The sequence below is a fragment of the Vigna radiata genome, chromosome 9, assembly GCF_000741045.1.
Source record: "Vigna radiata var. radiata cultivar VC1973A chromosome 9, Vradiata_ver6, whole genome shotgun sequence".
NCBI classification, from domain to species: domain Eukaryota; kingdom Viridiplantae; phylum Streptophyta; class Magnoliopsida; order Fabales; family Fabaceae; genus Vigna; species Vigna radiata.
Genome location: NC_028359.1, coordinates 19,148,865 through 19,167,282, shown reverse-complemented (window position 1 = coordinate 19,167,282; position 18,418 = coordinate 19,148,865). Strand labels below are relative to the sequence as shown.

Sequence of the window (18,418 nt, the reverse complement as noted above, 5' to 3'; positions counted from 1 at the left end):
AAAAGATTACATTGTTTCCCCCAACAACAATAGGGTTTAGTTCACCATAGACATGGTGAAACTAGATGAAAAATGGAAGAAGAATGGAAAAGCAAACCCTAGAAAAGATGAAAAGGAGCCTAAGCATCAAAGAGATCCTCTCCAGAGAGCAAAATTAGGTCTGGCCGTCCTCCCCTCTCAAAAGAATGACTCTGAACTCGAAATAGGGGTATTTATAGGTGAGGAACGCATCAGAAAACAAGCCTAGGCCCAACGGACCACCGCCTGACGGTTTAAGTGTGCCGCCCGGTGGTTTCCCATAATCCTCCAAACCGCCCGGCGGTTTCCCTCAAAACTGCCCAACACCAACACTCGTGCCTACTCCTCGCCCTAGACCGCCCAGCGGTGTAAGTTGCCGCCGGGCGGTGCGTCGACTCTTCAAATCTTCAATTTTTCTTCTCTTTTCTTGAGTCTACGACCTTTATCTTCAGCTCCATTCTTCATTTCCTCAAAATAGCTACAAAACAATGCAAAACAAGCATAATATTGCTAAAAACAACTTTCGACTCTCTACAAACTCATTTATTGAGTTTTGCTTGATTCTAAGCTCATTCCGAGTAGTAAAGGTCATAATTAGGTCTAAAATGACATATGAAAATAACTGTTTTTCAACCTTCATCAACAACTCATATTCTTATAAATGTAATTCTTCCTGGCTCTCTTGACTTCATCCGTGCCTTCATGTGTTACCTCTAGAACATCCCACATTTCCTTTGTAGTCTTGCATTGGGATATCCTAAAATATTCATCAATTGTTAGTGCAGAGGCAATAATATTTCTAGCTTTAACATCATACTGAGCTTTTCTATTTTCATCAGCAGTCCACTTAGTAAAAGGTTTTAAAACAGTTTCACTATCAATAGTTTTTGTAGGCACATATGGACCATTTAAAGTGGCATCCAAAATTCCTTTATCTTGTGATTCAAGAAAGATCTACATGCGAATTTTCCAAAAAGGATAGTTTTCACCAACAAACAAAGGTGGTCTGTTTGTTGAAGCACCTTCACCCAAAAGTTTGAAAATTTGAAGCCATCCCCAGGTTTTACAGTCGAATAGAATAAAAATAGAGTCGACTGAATTTTCAAATATTTTATGAAAACCAGCTCTGGTGCCAATTGTTAGGAAACAAATTGGCTTCGTTTTACACCAAGAGGGTGGGTGAATTGGTGTTAGTTCAAAAACAAAATCTTTTCGCAATCTTGGTATGAAAATTTTAAGCTTTTGATCTTTCTTTGAAATGCAAGTAATGAAAATTTCAATGCAGCGGAAAAACATAGTTGACTGCTAGAAAGATAAAGTCGACTGAAATAAAGAGTGCAGGGATAGAGAAAATCAAACACTGATTTTTATACTGGTTCGGCCAACAATGCCTACATCTAGTGTCCTTTCAATCTTAGAAGCAAATGCATTATAATGGTTGTGGGAATTTATAGAAGCACTACGTAAAAATATAAATCTCCACTCTAACCCAAAACCAAATATAGTTGCACACATAAAACCAAAGTTGCAGCAAGAATCACCTCTTCTGCAATCTGAACCCACGCTGAACAATTCTCAACATGTAACCAGCACTCTTCACAGGATGCCAAGCCTATCACAGCACGCTTCACAGGTTGGCAAGCCTATTACAGCACACTTCACAGGTTGTCAAGCCTATTACAGCACACTTCACAGGTTGTCAAGCCTTCAGTCAAATACAACAGTCTTCACAGGATGTCAAGCCTTCAAGATCAAACCAGAAGCACCTTCTTTGTGCAGATGTTGATCAAACAGTATGCGCAATTGACTCCTCAATCTGAATCTCTCTCAAGAAAGATCACCACCGTCTTCTTGGAGAATTCTTGGAGCTTCCAAAACTGAGAAATAACTCTGAAACAGGACAATGAAAATGTTAGAACATTAAGTCTCTTACAGAACAGATCGTATTATGTTCTATTTATAGTTTTCCTGTCATTCTCAGTCGAATAGCCTACTAGTCCAGTCGACTGTATTAAAACAGTTATAACAGACAGTCAACCAATTCAATGCACATTCATGACAGTTGACTCAGTCAGTCAATCCTAACTAACTTTTGAAAATATAGCCGTCGGAGCAAGTAGGCATAACATAATTCCAAAAATAACAGCAACACAGTAGAATAGGTGTTCCGCCATGTCGACTGACACTTGAAAAACACTTTGAAATTCTTTTCAACTCAAAATCTCATCAAGCACATGTTCACAAAATCTGTACTAAGATTTTAGCTTAGTCGAATCCATTACCAGTGTATTCGACTGAACCAGATCTTTGTCACAACAAATATAAGTTCATAAAAGTGTTTGTGAGCTTTTCTTCAGAAATGTGCAGAAGTAATCAAAATCATTTTATCACACATTTCAATACAAACATGTTTCATACCTATAACACATCATCAATCAAGGGAACATACATGCATATCAACAAAACATGTTCAACAAAATCATTGTTCAAAACAGTATAGTATATCAGTTGAACATGTAACACTTGAACTTATGTATTGTTATTAAGTAGTGTGTTGTCATCATCAAAAACCAATTTGATATAGCGTTTGTGTTGTCAACAATCTCAACATCTAATAAATTAACAACTAAAAGTCTTTTAACTTTGGTTTCTTCCTACCTTTTTCTTCAGAACAACTCTTCCCTTTTTTTTATTATTTTAATCCACCATTATTATTATGATTTCAATCCAACGAAATTTTTTTTGTGCTCATGTGTTAATTGTCAAGCACCAAAAGTTAGTTTGTCTCTTGTTTTCTTTTAATTAATTTATTTATGGGTTAAATATGTTTTTAGTCCCTATACTTTCAAGTGGTTTTGGTTTTAGTCCCTCTTTCAAAGTAAGGTACATTTTAGTCGTTCTTCTTAAGTAAACTTTGATTTTAGTCCTCAAAAACTAACACCGTTAAAAACCAGCTGATGTCTGTCCACGTGTGATCATATCTTTTCTTTCTAACGTTTACCACGTTGGATCTTTTTCAGTGCATAAGTCAGCGTCTCCTTGACGTTGCCTTTCTTCTTTCCTGGGCAAAACGGGGGTCATCCCTTTTTTCTTTAAGGTGGAGACGCAAATATGATGATGGATTTCTACGTTGAAGCAGCGGCGACATTTACGGTGTGGACGATGACCGCATAAAGAAATCGTATTTTAGGTAGGGCGAATTGGGTTTCTCTACTATTTTTGGTCTTTCTGCATTTCAGGTTGTGAAGACAGTGGAGATTGAATCACGATTGGTGGCGGAAGATGAAGGAATCGTGATTGGGATTTCTCAATATTGCGACCCTTTCGATCTAGGTTAGTGTTCTTGCAGGTTCCAAAATTGAAGGCGTAGCATCAGTGAGGTTTATTTAGTCGACGATGATGACACTGTTGACATGTTGTTGTTGGAACTGAATCGGCTTTGAAGACCAGGTGGTTTATTTATTTAGTGTGCAACTCCTGTGTACCAGAAGCTTGAAGAAGATGTCTAGATATATAAGGGTGGGATTATTACATATCATATTTTTTATTTTTACTTTTGCAAAGATAATTAACTCAACCATTTAATAATAGTCACTGACATCTTGTAATGTTATTCCAGAAATGACCTCACTGACAAAGTCCATTTGTCTGGAGCTTGTGACCATCAACAAAGATGAACTGAATCGTGTCGGTGCTGCTATTTATCGCAAACCCACTTCCAACGAATGCTACAACCAAAGGGCGCAAAGTGAACCTCCATTGTGTAAGGACGATGATGATCCAAATGTTGCCTGGTAAATCTCTCGTTGTATTGTTTGATATTTGACCGATAAAGTACATAACAACACATGTGATCTTGATTGGTCAATTTTACTATATTTCAAGTATGTGCCTCTATAGGCATGCTTACACAGGGTGCCTGTGGACAACACTGAGAGAGGAGCCAAATGGCCTTAAACTTGGCCTCGTCGACTAAATAAACCTCCATATTGGTTAAACAACTCGCAGACTGGTTGTTGACGTAACCACACTGAATTTTTGAAGTCTCGATGGCTAATGCGATAGAGATGAGGGTTGATTGGTAATTTTGGTGTTGACGATGCACGAGGAGTATGATGGTTCAATCCAGTTTCTGTTTGCAGGTTTGCGATTCTTGTGCGAATTGGGTTAATGATGGAAGAGATCGCAATGAAGGTTTGGGTGGTTTTAGTTTTCTGATTTGGATCTTTGTGGTGGTGGGAGGAGATGAACTGATATGCGATTTGGGGGTGCGGTTGATGGTGGTGGCCACTGTGGTAGAGTTAGAGAGAGAGGGAAAGGGAGGGAAAGAAACTGGGAAATATTGACTAGCGAAAAAAAAAATGACACCACTTTATTTATTTATGTTATATATAAAAATATATTTTTGAAGAAAAGAACCCAACCAAGTTTGAACACATGTCCTTATTGTCATAAGTGTGGTTACCATCTGAGTTACCACAAATTCTTGTTTTACTTAGCACTTTTCTTTTATATAAGCCTATCAATCACCTTTTTACTTCTAAAATAATTATTACTACTAATAATAAGAGAAATTATTTATATTTATTTTGGTGAATGTTTTCACGGGGTTTGATGATTCTCGTATTTATATTGAATCTCAATTTGGTCCTTTCGTTTAAGTTATCTCAATTGAATCCTTATTTTTTTTAAAATGTGATGCAATTTGACCATTTTCGTTGGTATATTGGTGACAACGTTAACTGAGTACCACGTGTTAGTCCATGATTTTTTTTAATTTTATTTTATTTTTCAAAAGAAAAACTTTGTCACTTGTGAAATGAGGATCCTGCCACGTGATAAAGATAGTATTGGACAAAATGTCATGTGAAAAAATCTTAATTTAGTACTTTTATTTTGTATTTTGTCTTAATTTAGTCTTAATTTATTTTTAATTTGGAACAATTTCATCCCTCTTCAAATTAGGAACAAACTTAATTATTATATAGATATATAATGATATTTTCATTAAAATTGATATTTTTATTAAATTTGTTAACATTATTAAATTGATATTTTACACTAAACTTTATTTAAATTTTGTTTCAAATATTTATATATTAATAATTTTTATCAAATGTTAGAGTTGGTTTAAAAATAAAAATATAAAAATTCAAATATAAACTTTTAAAAGAGTTTTATAACAAATTAAAATAAATATATTTAAAATTTAAAAATAAAATTTAAATAAAATTCAATGTAAAATATTAATTTAAATAAACTTAATCTTATTAAAAATATTAATAAAAATATCAATTTTAATAAAAATATAATTATAAGATTTATTATAGTAGGCAAAACGGGCCAACTTGATCCGTTTAATCCTGACACACACAAAAAGGGTCGGGTCAGGATGAAAAGTTAAATTTTAATTATAATATCATTATACTATTGTTGATAGGGGGATCAATGTGAAAGCTTAACCTAAATCCCTTGTGTGTTTTGGTTTTTATGATGACAACAACATAAATGTTTCTATGTGTTTATTTGATGATGACATCAAACTGAAATGTTTCTATATGTTTCAAAGCACTAACAAACATGCTTGAACTGATTGGTTTGCATGCTTAATGTGGACATACATGTGTTTATATCTGTTTCTATATGTTTCATAGCAGGTGAGAGTAGTAGCCTTTCCTCTTCTTTTGCTTCCTTTTTAATTATTTGCAAAATCAGATGCATTGTTTCTGGATTTCATAAACTTTGTAAATTTCTTTACCATCATATTAAGTACTTCCTTTTCTGGTACTTTAGTATCATAATCAACATCTGTATCATTGCATCTTGAAGCTTTCTGCTAGAAATCTTGAGAGCAATTCAATGCTTTTGTTTAGTTTCTTCTTCCTTTCTCAATCTTTCAAGTTCCAACTCATGCTTCCTGAGTTTGCCAAGCAATGTAGCCATGTTCATGGATGTCAAATCTCTTGATTCAGAGATGGCAGTCACATTAGGTTGTCAGCTTCTATTCAAACTCTTCAAGATCTTATTGTTGATCTCCTCCTTTTCAAATGACTTTCCAAGTGCTATGAGATGATTAATAATATGCGTGAACCTCTTTTGGACATCATAAATGCTTTCTCCAAGTTTCATCTAAAACATCTCATATTCTTGAATAAGAGAGTTCTTTCTAGCCCATTTTACCTCATTCGTTCCTTCATGAGTAACCTCAAGGACATCCATATTTCTTTTGCACTCTTACATGTAGATATCCTGAAAAACTCGTTAATAGTCAGTGTATATGAAATACTATTTCTAGCCTTAACATCATAGTGTGCTTTTTTACTTTCATCTAGATTCCACTCTGAAAAATCTTTTAAAATAGTTTTACCATCAACAATTTTTGTAGGCTCAAAAGTTCCATTAATAACAGCATCCCAAATACCTTTATCCAATAGATTCTAAGAAAATTCTCATTCTAATTTTCCAAAAAACGTAATTTTCTCCTGAACACAGAGGGGGTCTGTTTGTGGAAGCACCTTCTCCAAAGGTTTGAGAAATAAAGGCCATCAGGATCAAAATAATCGATTACATAGAAAATCTAATCGATTAGTTTTCAAGCTACTTTCGAAAAACCAGCTTTGGTGCCAATTGTAAGAATAATTAGGCCTTATTTCTCTAACCAAGAAGGGAGGGGAGGGGGGGGGGGGGGAGAGAGGGTGAATTGGTTCTTATTGAAAATGTGTTCTTTTATTAATCTTTGCAAATCTTTAGAACTTTCTTGAAACGAAAGCAAACAAAGATTGTATGCAGTAAAAGGAGTCAGGGGATAGAAAACAAACACAAATTTTTATACTGGTTCGGCCTCAATGCCTACATTCAGTCTCTTTCAATCAACCTAAGATTGAAAGCAAATGCACTATATAGATCGAGTTTTACAGCAAACAATATAGAGATACCCTCTCAATGTATCCTTCTCTCTAACTCCAAATCTACTATAGTCAAACACACAAAAAGAGCAATTTTCTTTTTGCAACCCCTTTGAGATACCCCTCTCAAAGAAACAAGAACCACATGTTCTCTTCCTAGCAACACGCACAGGGAAACCATAATCTATGGATTGTAAAACACAGTACTAATCTGAAAGAAAACACCCCAATATGCGGATTACGATCAATCAATGAAAGTCCAAATCAATCCTTCAAGAATCTTTCATATTTGTCAAAACTTTCTTTTTTGTATTCTTGGAGAACCAACACACCTGCAAAATCTTATCTCGACTCTCTTATGTCGGATATTAAAGTCCAAATGCTCAAAAGTCTTTAATGCAGAGTGTTATGCGTCAATATATAAATATCCTTAAGTCTGACAACAATTTAATCGATTACGAAATTAATGTAATCGATTAAGCTTTTAACAGTGTTATACTAAAATTACATCAAAACAGATTTAATAGATTAAGTAATTAATGTAATTGATTGTACAATTAACATTCAAAAGAGACTCATCATTTTTTAAGAGCAAAAGGCTTTCAAAAGAGACCCTCCTTCATTCATCTTTAAGGAAGAAGAAAGATAAGATGAAAATAATTTGTGTTGAAACCAATATTAATTTACGTAAAAATTTTCACCCTTAAATTATTTTTTATTTTCTTTTTTCTCTTGTACTATTTATATTTTAACGTAAACATTTACGATTAATTATTATAATTTTCATTTCTAGACAATAATTTCTTTCTTCAATGTAAATATAAAAGTACACTTTATATTTTTATTTATTTTATATTTCCTATTGTATCTTTTAAAATCGTTTCAAAACTTTATTTAACCAATTATAATAACAATAATAATAAACATCCACAACATGTTTTAATTTTCTTTTGTTTTTAAATTTTTAAAATTTCTACAAAACCCACTTATATTCCTCCTTACATAATTTATTACTTTATTCCATCTCTCAAATTAATTAAAATTAAAACCTTTTGTCCCCAAATTTAATTAATTATTTCAAGAAACGTTTAACCTAAAACAATTTTATTTTATTTTGATTTCTTTAAAAAGAATTTCCATTTTTTCCACCGAACTGTTTAAAAAAACTTACAAAACTTTCCAAAAACCGAGACTTCAAGAACCAAATTCTATTGTGATTTACGCCAATATTCATTTAAATAGATATGAGAATTTGGTTCTTCAAATTTGGTTCGGAAACTAATAAAAAAAATACTATTTATGGAAAAATTTCTTAGAAGTTACCCTAGATAAGTTCAAAGAGGGAAACAAACTTAAAAGTTGAAAGTGAGGGCAGAATGGAGATCGGATACAAGTAAAACTTGAATTGAAATCTCTTCTAGCACAGGACGGGAGTAACAGAAGTAATAGCATCTTCCACCCAGAAAACAGGGTGTGGTTAGTTATTCATCATTCTCCATTTCTTTGTCCTCCGCATACACACTCTACTCGCTTTTCTCTGTCAAACATTGACGCTGTACTTCGTCCGATTCTTCGTTGTTCCCCACGCCGTTGTCCACAGCGCCGGCGCGAAACCGGAGACGAAATACTTCGACAATTCTCAGGAAACAGCTAGATCCTTCGCCGATTTGCACGTAGCTTGCGCCACTTCACGTGTTGCCGCCAGGTTTGAAGCAATGCCGTTGCCGGCCTTTGTAATTGAGAGTGCGCATTGGATCCGTTTTTTGCATTGACTACAGTCAATTTTCAAATTTTCGCGTCCGAATCGGTCATAGAATTTGATTTTTTTTGGATCGTTCTGGAGCTTTTTATTTTTCTAGGGATGGCATTTGAAATGTTTTTAAAATGCAATCCATTTCGTGGTTCTATTAATTTTTGGATCTATGAACTGATGTGACTGGTGTTGAGTTTGTCACGTTAATTGACTTAGTTTTGTCTCGCTTTGTTAGTGTATTCTGAGAGGAGCACAAGGACCTGCTCCGTACTAAAGAGGAAGTGTGACAGTAAGATGAAATAAGTTACTGCAAAAGATGGCGTCGAGGCAAATGGAAGAGATTCGGAAGAAATTGGCGGACCTAAATTATCCTAGAGCGAATGCGCCTGCACAGTCGCTCCTATTTGCTGGCATGGAACGCTATGCCCTTCTGGAGTGGCTCTTCTTTCGGTATCTTATTTTTCTTTGCTTCTGAAAGTTCATTTATCTGTTTTGTATTTGAGGAAGTTTTTCTGCTCGAAAACAAGAGTATAAAAAATGGAGTTGCTGGGTTATACAACCATTATTATGACTTTACATGGGTTTACTTATGCTATATTGGAACCCCGTCCTGTTGCATATTGACGCAAAAGCTAGGCGTAGTTTTCCCACCCCCGTCTTTGTTTTTTTTTTTCCAGGCTCTACATGTATTGCTTGAAAATGTTCTGATTAGCTATGCATTCACACCATCTACCTTGCACAAACCAAGTGAAAAAACAAAAGCTTTACCTTTCTGTATGTCCAATACTACTATTTCTATTTTCTACCCTCTCCTGTGCAATACTTAGCCCTAGCAATTCCAACATTGTCTGGTTTTTGCCTACGTGGAGCACTATTAGTTACAGTTTTAAGTATTCTTGTCAATGTTAAGAAGAAATTATATGGTACTTATGCTTACAACAGGCTTTTAGGTGATAAGTCACCCTTTTCTCAACAAAACTTACAAGGGGATAGTCTTGATCGTGATGAGGAGACAGGTCGAATTCAGTGTGAGTCTTCTTATTTTCATGTTTTTAAATTTCCAATGGCTAGTTCACAACCTAGTATCCAAGCTTTCTATGTGACTAAGTTTGTTATTTGTACATTTATGTGTATAGAAGAAAAAAGATGTTTGTATTGTGTTATCAAGGTTGTGTTGTTTGGTTTGTTATAGCATGCCACTCTAAGTCAACCATCTTTTAATGGTGTAGTTTTCTAGTTCTATTCTGTGTATATCCTGCAAAAAAGAACAATTTCATATCCTTTTTATGCTGATAGGAGCTTTGTTATTCCACATTTTGTAAAATATTTTTAATTTGTTCTTTTATGTTTCTGTATAAACCTCTGGGGAAATAATCAGTTTTTTTCTTTCTTTTTTTTCACATCTAGAGGTAGTACCATTTGAGTGTCAATTTATTTGTGCAAGTTGCTCTGTAAATTTCCATTTTGTCGGCCATCTTCATCATGCACAATGTATCTCTTTTTAGTAGGTGATTATTTTTTAAATGAATTTGTTTGCACTTTTTGATTGTGTTTTCTTTCTTGTAGTAACTTTGTTTCTCATGAATTGCAATTTGCAGATTTAGCAGAGATTGCCAAGTTTTTGGGTATTACAACAACTGTAGATACGGAAGCCATTCAGGTTAGTCATTTTGATTTCTTGGCTTACTATTTTACTGAATTTATAGCTATAAAAACTGTAAAAAGACTCTTCAAATTTGGGCTTTACTTAGTCTCAAAATTAACTTGTAAGTTGAAGATCGCCCAAGATTTATATGGTAGGACTACATTGACTATATTTTTAGTTGATGTGGGATATCAATCATTTCTGGTGGTTGTACACTACAAGACTGGCATATAACTTTAATAAGAGGATGTAATTAAGATAGTTTAAAGGTGACTGCAATTTTATGCGAGTTTATAAAAAGACAGACGGCTCGGTGTATGTTTATGGACATTTTAAATTCCATATTTCTGTTTTATGAGCCTTTGTAGTTTTTGAATAGTTTTGGTATTCTATTTTTGTTAGAGATCTAGTATTGATTAGTGATATGATATGATCAAATAGTGTATCTAAGTAAGGAGAAACCTTCATCTTGTGTGGTAGCCTTCGGGATTGAGTTAAGCTCAAACTTAATTTCGAAGATGGTATTGGATCTTATTCTAGTAGCTGTTGTGGGGCATATGACCACTCATTATCCGGATGTTACCAACTACCAATAAACATTTTAAGTCTATAAACTTCATGGTTGAAATGTGTAGCCCTCAGTGTGAGGATTGTGTATGGATATCCCATACTAATTAGGTATTCAGCTAAAATAATTTAAATAAGAGCAATGCTTACCTCACAAGCAAACTTTTTTGGGTTGAGTTAGATTGAAATTCAAATTATAAGAATTTTTCTATATCTCTTTTTACGTTTTATTCCTTCACATATATACACAATTTGTAATATGGTCTTTCTCTTGTTGCTCATAATATTGTACTTATTGATCTTTTCTTTGCTGTTCTCTAATCTCTCAAGCTATATTCTTCTGTTTCATTTGTGCATACCTTATGAATTGTTTTGGTGATGTCCCATTTTTGGGTTATTGCTTTTAGTTCTTTGTCTGTATTGAATATAGTAAAAAACTAGGTACAAGATTAATCTCCATTGTGTAGAAAATACACATAGGGTAATGTATTTATAATAAAGAGAGTTTGGGCTAAGTCCAAATACAAATGAATATGTAAAATAACATAATTAATATAGGGACATGTTTTCCCAATTAACATAAAACGCAATATATCTAATATTTCTCCTTAAACTGGTGCGTATAAATTGTATGTACAAAGTTTGTTACAAATATAATTAATTCTCGATCCCGGTAAAGATTTTAGAAAATGTTGCTAACTAATCATTTGAGTTTACAAACTTAGTCTTAATGTCTCCATATATAATCTTCTCTCAAATAAAATGACAGTCAATCTCAATGTGTTTGGTTCTCTTGTGAAATATAGAATTAGAACTGATATGAAGAGCAACTTGATTGTCACATATAATGTCCTTTGAGTGACATCTCCAAATTGCTACACTTTAAGTAGTTATTTAAACCAAGTACATTTGGAATAATCATCAATAAAGGTAACAAAATATTTAAAACCTAAATTAGACCTAACACGACTAGATTCTCAAATGTCAAAGTGAACTAATTTTAGTAGTTTGAAATGTAATGTGTGATTGCAATATAGTATACTTGAGCTTTACATTATAGTTGGGAAAAAGTTGCTTGTGATAGTGTTTTTGAATTATATGTATATGTACCGATAGTGATACCTGTTCACTACCGTTTAAAAGAGTTGCCTAGATTAGCAGATGTAGTATCAGGGAGTTTTAATTCTTGTGACTACCTTGATGCATTCATGAACAGATTTTAGTTATCTTTGGGGACCATATCTATATATTTTGAGTCAAGGCTTAAAGCAAAAACGGTTATAGGAAATTAGCTGAACTTGGAACTACCTGTTAATGTGCTAAAGCATAGCAATTCATTGGTCTGGTTGTGTCTAATTCTCTTTGTAACTAACACGTACTATTAATCATTAATAGCTAATCAATTGAAACTTCACTAAATATTATCTAATACTAATGGTTTAACAAAATTCTTGTGTATTAATAAAGAAAGGAGGTTACTGATAGGCTTTCCAGTGGTCTATTTTTCTCCTATAAGTTGTATCCATTGGTCTATTATATTTTGAATATATGGAGAAGAGTGAATATTTAATGTTTTATGTCCTAATGTGATCTTTAATGCATTACAGTAATATTCATATATGTACTTGTAATGATTTACCTAGAAGACTGGTAAGTATTATTCAAATATGTGATAGGGGCATGGAAGCTATGAAGACCGCACTGAAATGCTTCGTCTTATTGTAGATCTTGTGGAGGCAACAATATGTGCAGATAATCCGGAATGGAGGTTGTCCACTCTCAAATATTTCTAAGTGATAATTTTTTTCCTGTAATTTTTTTGTTTGTAGAGAAGCATTGACATAAATTTGGTTTTTATTCTGATTTCTGTAGTGTTGACGAGCAGGTAGCCAAGGACATTCAATTGATAGATTCCATTGCAGAAAAACAAGCTCAAATATTTTCTGAAGAATGCAAATTGTTTCCTGCAGATGTTCAGATTCAGTCCATATATCCACTGTAAAAATTTCTTCATTTTCTTATGGATATTTACCTTCCCATTCTGTGATTATTTGAGTAAATATCTTTATTTCATAACGACGATCCCCCATTTGTAAAATTAACTCACCAAATTATTTAACATTTGATATAGGGTTTAACATATGTAAGACATTAGGGCATATTCTTTGAATTGCATTGGCTTGGTTTATGATGCAACATCAAATGTTACTTAGAAGTCAATGGAGAAATATTCTGAGTGCAAAATTTGAAATATTCCATGATTATGCACAGGAAAAGCTGTATTTAACAGTTTGTCCTCTGTAAATATTAACATTGTGAAAATATAAACTGATGAATGCCAGTGAAAATTTCAGTCTGGTGTCCATAGAGGCAACCTTTTGTTCAATGGAAGATGGAGGAAGGCTAGATTTTTGGCTAGATCTTAAATTATGTAGAATATCATCAGAGCTTTTGCATCAATTTGTTCTTTAGAGCTTTAATTGTGGCAAAGTTTTTGTATTAAATTGTAGAATATCACCCATTAATATTTAGTCTCATGCTTAAGATGTATATATCTTGGCGTGAGGTGGGCATTGGAGATTCCATATCGATTAGAAATATCTCACTTTACAAATCAGTTTTGTAAGATTGAATTAAACTTCTCTTTCTTAGCAGAAACTAACAGAAAACAGTACAGAACCAGAGCCTTTCTAGAGCAGAGATCACACACTTCATAAATAATATCAGGTCATAAACATTTGAAAAATAGGCTATAATAACCACTCTATAAATGATTCTCTAACCAAAATTTAGTAACCATAAACGATGTTATATAATGTACACTAGACTCTGCCAGTGTCTTTTTCTGGGGACTTTCTATTTTTATCATGCAGGGACTGCACATATTTCATGCTTTATTGATATTTTCGTTTTCTCTGTTTTGAACCTTGTTTTGTCTTGGAGGATACTTTATCCTCTCTTTAATTGTACATTTGCACTTCTGCCATTTGAACTTATTTTTCTTTAAAATGAAGTAAAAATAATATTGGTTTGAAAAGTAACACGTAGTGAAGGTTCGTATGCACTCACAAACTTACACATTAAACATATTTAAAATGGATCCATCATTTTAAAGATTTTTTTTATGCTTTTGAGATTATTGTGTTTCTTTAAAGTTGGGCACTCAAATGCTGCTCACACTTTGGCTTCAGCTTTTTGGATTCAATTCATATAAATAATATATGTTCAATTGGAAGTTCAGTTGATGGAAATGATTTATCTTTTGCTAGTAAAAGAAATTGTCTCCCACGAGATGTTGTAACATTCTGGTTTTTTAATCAAAATATTTTCAGGCCAGATGTCTCTGAGCTGGAGTCGAAGTTTTCTGAGCAATCAAAAATATTGTTGAATCTTCAACAAAAAGTTGATGACTTGGCATCCAAGGTTTATTGAACTCCTCAACCCACTTGTCTTTAATAGTCATATGATATGATATGATATCTGTAGCTGGAAATTAATCAGTAGATTGAATTACTTTTTGTCCGTCTTTTTCTTTCAAGCCATATATGGTTTCACCTATTTAGTGTACTGCATGTTTGATGATTTTTGTTTTTACCAAAATAAACCTATGATAGCACTGGGTTTTATGTTTCTTACTAAATAGTTTCCAAATACTTATTTTCTTCCTTGATCCTCTTTCTCTGCCTTTCTTGGTTTTTTAATTCTTTACAAGGATTTACTGAAAGAGGACACGAACCAAGTTTGTTATTGATACTGCGTTATGTTTTGGTTTTCCTCTGGTAATCCTCTGCAAGTTGAGCTTCCCTTTAATTGTGACGCAGTTCTTGTTGACTGCTGCTATTTCTTTAAATATTATCGTGCTATAGATTTAGGCAGATGTTCTTATAGACTAATCTACACCAAGAGCTACTAAAACTTTACTTCATTTGTTTGCTGTAATTTAATTTTCTCATAATTTTAAAAATAGTTTCCTTGCAATTGAATTAGTTGAGTCCAAAGATAGTTGCCTTGCAAATTTATGAAAATGGGGAATAAAAAAACACAAGATTACTCTTTTATAATTACTGGTGAAGATATCAGCTGGTAATGAAGAAAAAAAAAACAAAATAGTTTTTGGATTTAGAAAAGGTTTTGTTTTCATTTTCTATTTTCTCAAATAATTGCATAAATGCTGCCATGCTTTTACTTATTTTCGAAGACTTGTATAGGAAATAATAACAACACTATGTTCTTGTTCTCACTATTTCCTGTACAAATATCTTTGAAGAATGGAAGTAAAGTGAAAATAAGGTAATATTTTCATAATATTGTTGCAAAAAATAATTACAACAATGTTATCTTGTTTCGCAGTCTCATGTTTTAAAGGGTCTTGTTTTCATTGTTTCCCATACAAATCTTTAAAATCGGAAACAAAATGGAGACAGGATGACATTTTGGTAATTAGTTGTGAAAATAGGTGATAAAAACAGAAAGTTCTCCCAAATAAAACTGGCCTGTAAATCTTTTCAGTTTTTCTTTTCGTGAGTCTCAACTCTTTGTCTCTTGCCACTCATTGTGTGCTATTTTTCCTCGTCTTTTAATATCTTATTTTCTAATTATTATTATTGTTTTACAGGATGAGACTTTAATTTCAGTCATTTCTGTGTAATATTATCATATATATTTTGATATTGGTGCTATCTTATCCTGTTTGTAGCATGCATACCATCCAGATGAGGAGTATACAGAGGTGGAAGCCCAGCTGAGAGCACATTTGGAGTCTTTCCTAGAAACAGCTAGAACATTCAATTTGATTTACACCAAGGTTTAATAATGAGTTTCTCTAAGATGTTTGCATTCCCTGTTCGATTTATTTGAATCCAGTCAAATAAATATTTAGTACTACAAGTGAAAAAAAAAAGCATGATAATGAATGAATGAACCATCCTTGCTTTTATATTCAACTAGTCAGGTTTTTATTTATTTACTTCTAAACATCCCATAATTTGAGCATCTAGACCAGAATAGCTGATATCTATGGTGATCTGATCACTGTACTGCTATCTCTGAAACTGGTAATTGTAATTGACACTTATGAAAATCTGTAATTGACTAGGTATAGCTCAGAAATAAACGTGGGACATTACAGACATAGAATGCTTATAACTATAGCTAAAAGTTTCAGTTATCTTATACCAAGGTGATTTTGATACATTTTACTGATTATTAAATAGTGCTGTATACTTACAGTTCAATCACTAGAAGGTACTTTAATGTATAATTTTTGTATTAATTTTTTGGTATGACTATTAGCTATTTTCATGATATGACAATGCTCTCTAAAACAGTAATTACATCTGGGGAAAGCTTATAAAATATTGCTTTTGTGTAGGAAATTCGTCCATGGACACACATGATGGAGGTTCCACAACTTCATGGCTTTGGACCAGCAGCCAATCGTTTATTGGAGGCCTATAAAATGCTTTTGAAGGTAACCTTCTTATGCTTGGCATAAATCTTTTTTCAAAAACATTTGGTACTGTTTAAGTTATTAAAAATTTAAAATCAAGTGAGGCTGGACATGATTCTAAATTAATCTATTAGTGGCTAGTTACAGAGATACCTATTCATAAAATACAGAACTCCTTTTTGTGTTCTGGTAGGTCATCCTTGTTTTATTATTGGAGATCATATATTGATTAGAGATATGACTTAATTATTGTATATAAGTTAGTACAAACTTCATTATATAATTAGATTTAAAGTTTACTTATTAAAATGATATTAAAGTCTATCTTAACAAGATTTGTTGGATCATTCACTATATCATATTGTTATCAAATCACTCATATATATTTTCACGTTTGAGATTTCTAATCCAAGTGATGAGACAGTTTGTTGGAGATTCCATATCAACTACAAATATGACCAAATTAAAGTTTATAAATTGATGCAAACATTATCTTGTAAATCATTTTTGTTGGTTGAGTTTGATTTAATGTCTGTTTTTTAAGACATGTTCTGATTGTCTACCTCTTTTAAATTCCTCCAATTTTTCTAATTAGATTGAATTTGCTCATTTGCTAAACTTTTTCTCATCCACTTTATTATTTGCGTTTGGTCTTAAGCTATTAGCCCTATTTTGTCATGAATTTCCCATTAATTTCGTGATTGACCAAACTTGGCATCAAAGCATGCTGTCCGCAATGTAAAATGTGTGCATGACGGTATCATGCCTTTAGGTGCTTGCAGATGTGAAAGGGATAAACAAGTGGGAGACAGTATATGACAATCCCATGTTGAAGTTTTGGTTGCTTAAAAGTTTATCTAATTCACAGTTATAATAGAAAGAAACGTGTTTTTTTGGCTGATGTGATGAGTAAACGATATGTATATTGAACAGTGATTCTTGTGGTATAATGGCGTGATTCAAAATAGTGTTAAAGTTCTGAGTTTGTATTGATCTTGAAAGAATAGAGAGATCAAGTAGATTTTATCTAATTAGAAACAATTTTTGGTGGCGGGTCAACTCCTTTTTCTACCTGTACATGAATAGGCAAAACACAAGCTCTGGAAACTATAGTAGATCTGATTTAGAGTTGTGCTATTGGTTTACACTGAACATTGCATAAATTTTCATGTTGGTATGTTTTTGTGAAGTGAGAAAATTGAGCTGTTAAAGGAACCTATGTTCTGAAAATATTATTGCCTTCACCGACTATATTTATGTGATTATTTGAAACAGTTTTTGGGCAACCTACGAAATCTTAGAGATTCACATGCAGCTCTTGCCTTTGGTTCTTCTGAGACATCTGACGGGCCTTCCTCTGTCACACGAATAATATCCGAATGTGAATCTGCATTGACAGTCTTAAATCGTGATCTCGGAATTCTTTCTGCTTCCATTGCTCGTGAACAGGGAGAGAAGATGAACATTTGATGAAACATGAAAAACTAGTTACTAATCCTTATTCTTTTGATTTTCTGAACTTGTGCATAATGTTCATATTGTTAACATGAAATTGTTGCATTTTCCAGACATTTAGAAATTGCATGTAAGCAAGGCTCAGACAGGGTTAGTGTAAACACGTTGAAAGTCTTAAGTGTGACTCGTAGACTTCTCTTGTAATCAAAGATGAGAATACTTAATACACAAAATCATTAAAAAACTTAGTCAGTGTTCATATTTTACATTATTTAATATATATATATATATATATATATATATTAAATAATGTAAAATATGAATAAACTAAATAGAATATTGATCACTATCTTTCATTAGATATTTCAGCGATTAGTTGGATTTTGCTTTCTGCACTCCAATGATTACTACTTACATCGTCATACTAATAAGATTAAAATACCTTATTTGTTGCTGCCGCAAAAGCTATTAATGTGATTGTGTCTTCTTCGTTGTACTTTTGCATCGCGTTGCCGCATGAGGGCTTTAGGATGTCTGGAGTATAAGGGATACGCCGGATGGTAGAAACAGAGAGGGAGATGTTGAGTTTTTGTGACGAAACATAGTGTTGTTAACTTTTGAATTTC

At 32.9% G+C, this 18,418-nt stretch overlaps 1 protein-coding gene and 1 long non-coding RNA gene across 4 annotated transcripts; both read left to right on the top strand.

Annotated features, from left to right (window-relative positions):
- Positions 1-3,107: 3,107 nt before the first annotated feature.
- Positions 3,108-4,376, top strand: LOC111242554. The gene is made up of 3 exons (XR_002669727.1): positions 3,108-3,537; positions 3,638-3,812; positions 3,904-4,376. It is a non-coding gene; the product is annotated as an uncharacterized LOC111242554 (long non-coding RNA).
- A 3,885-nt stretch (positions 4,377-8,261) lies between these two features.
- Positions 8,262-18,036, top strand: LOC106772873 (AUGMIN subunit 7). Of its 3 annotated transcripts, XM_014659492.2 has the most exons (11): positions 8,263-8,399; positions 8,524-8,628; positions 8,912-9,126; positions 9,619-9,704; positions 10,275-10,336; positions 12,565-12,656; positions 12,761-12,886; positions 14,221-14,311; positions 15,585-15,692; positions 16,260-16,358; positions 17,613-18,036. In XM_014659492.2, the coding sequence occupies exons 3-11, from the start codon at positions 8,993-8,995 to the stop codon at positions 17,805-17,807; spliced, it is 993 nt and encodes a 330-aa protein (XP_014514978.1). In that variant the 5' UTR covers positions 8,263-8,399; positions 8,524-8,628; positions 8,912-8,992; the 3' UTR covers positions 17,808-18,036. The 3 variants fall into 3 exon arrangements, with proteins under 3 accessions (XP_022641900.1, XP_014514978.1, XP_022641899.1); XM_022786179.1 differs by having other exon boundaries at positions 8,262-8,666; XM_022786178.1 differs by having other exon boundaries at positions 8,263-8,628.
- Positions 18,037-18,418: the final 382 nt, after the last annotated feature.

What these genes read in the sequence shown, in the direction of transcription:
- LOC106772873 (XM_022786179.1), top strand. Translation starts at nt 8,993, where the DNA reads ATGGCGTCGAGGCAAATGGAAGAGATTCGGAAGAAATTGGCGGACCTA. An exon ending in ATTCAGTCCATATATCCACT is followed by an intron (nt 12,887 to 14,220) that starts GTAAAAATTTCT and finishes AAATATTTTCAG; the next exon opens with GCCAGATGTCTCTGAGCTGG. An exon ending in TCAATTTGATTTACACCAAG is followed by an intron (nt 15,693 to 16,259) that starts GTTTAATAATGA and finishes GCTTTTGTGTAG; the next exon opens with GAAATTCGTCCATGGACACA.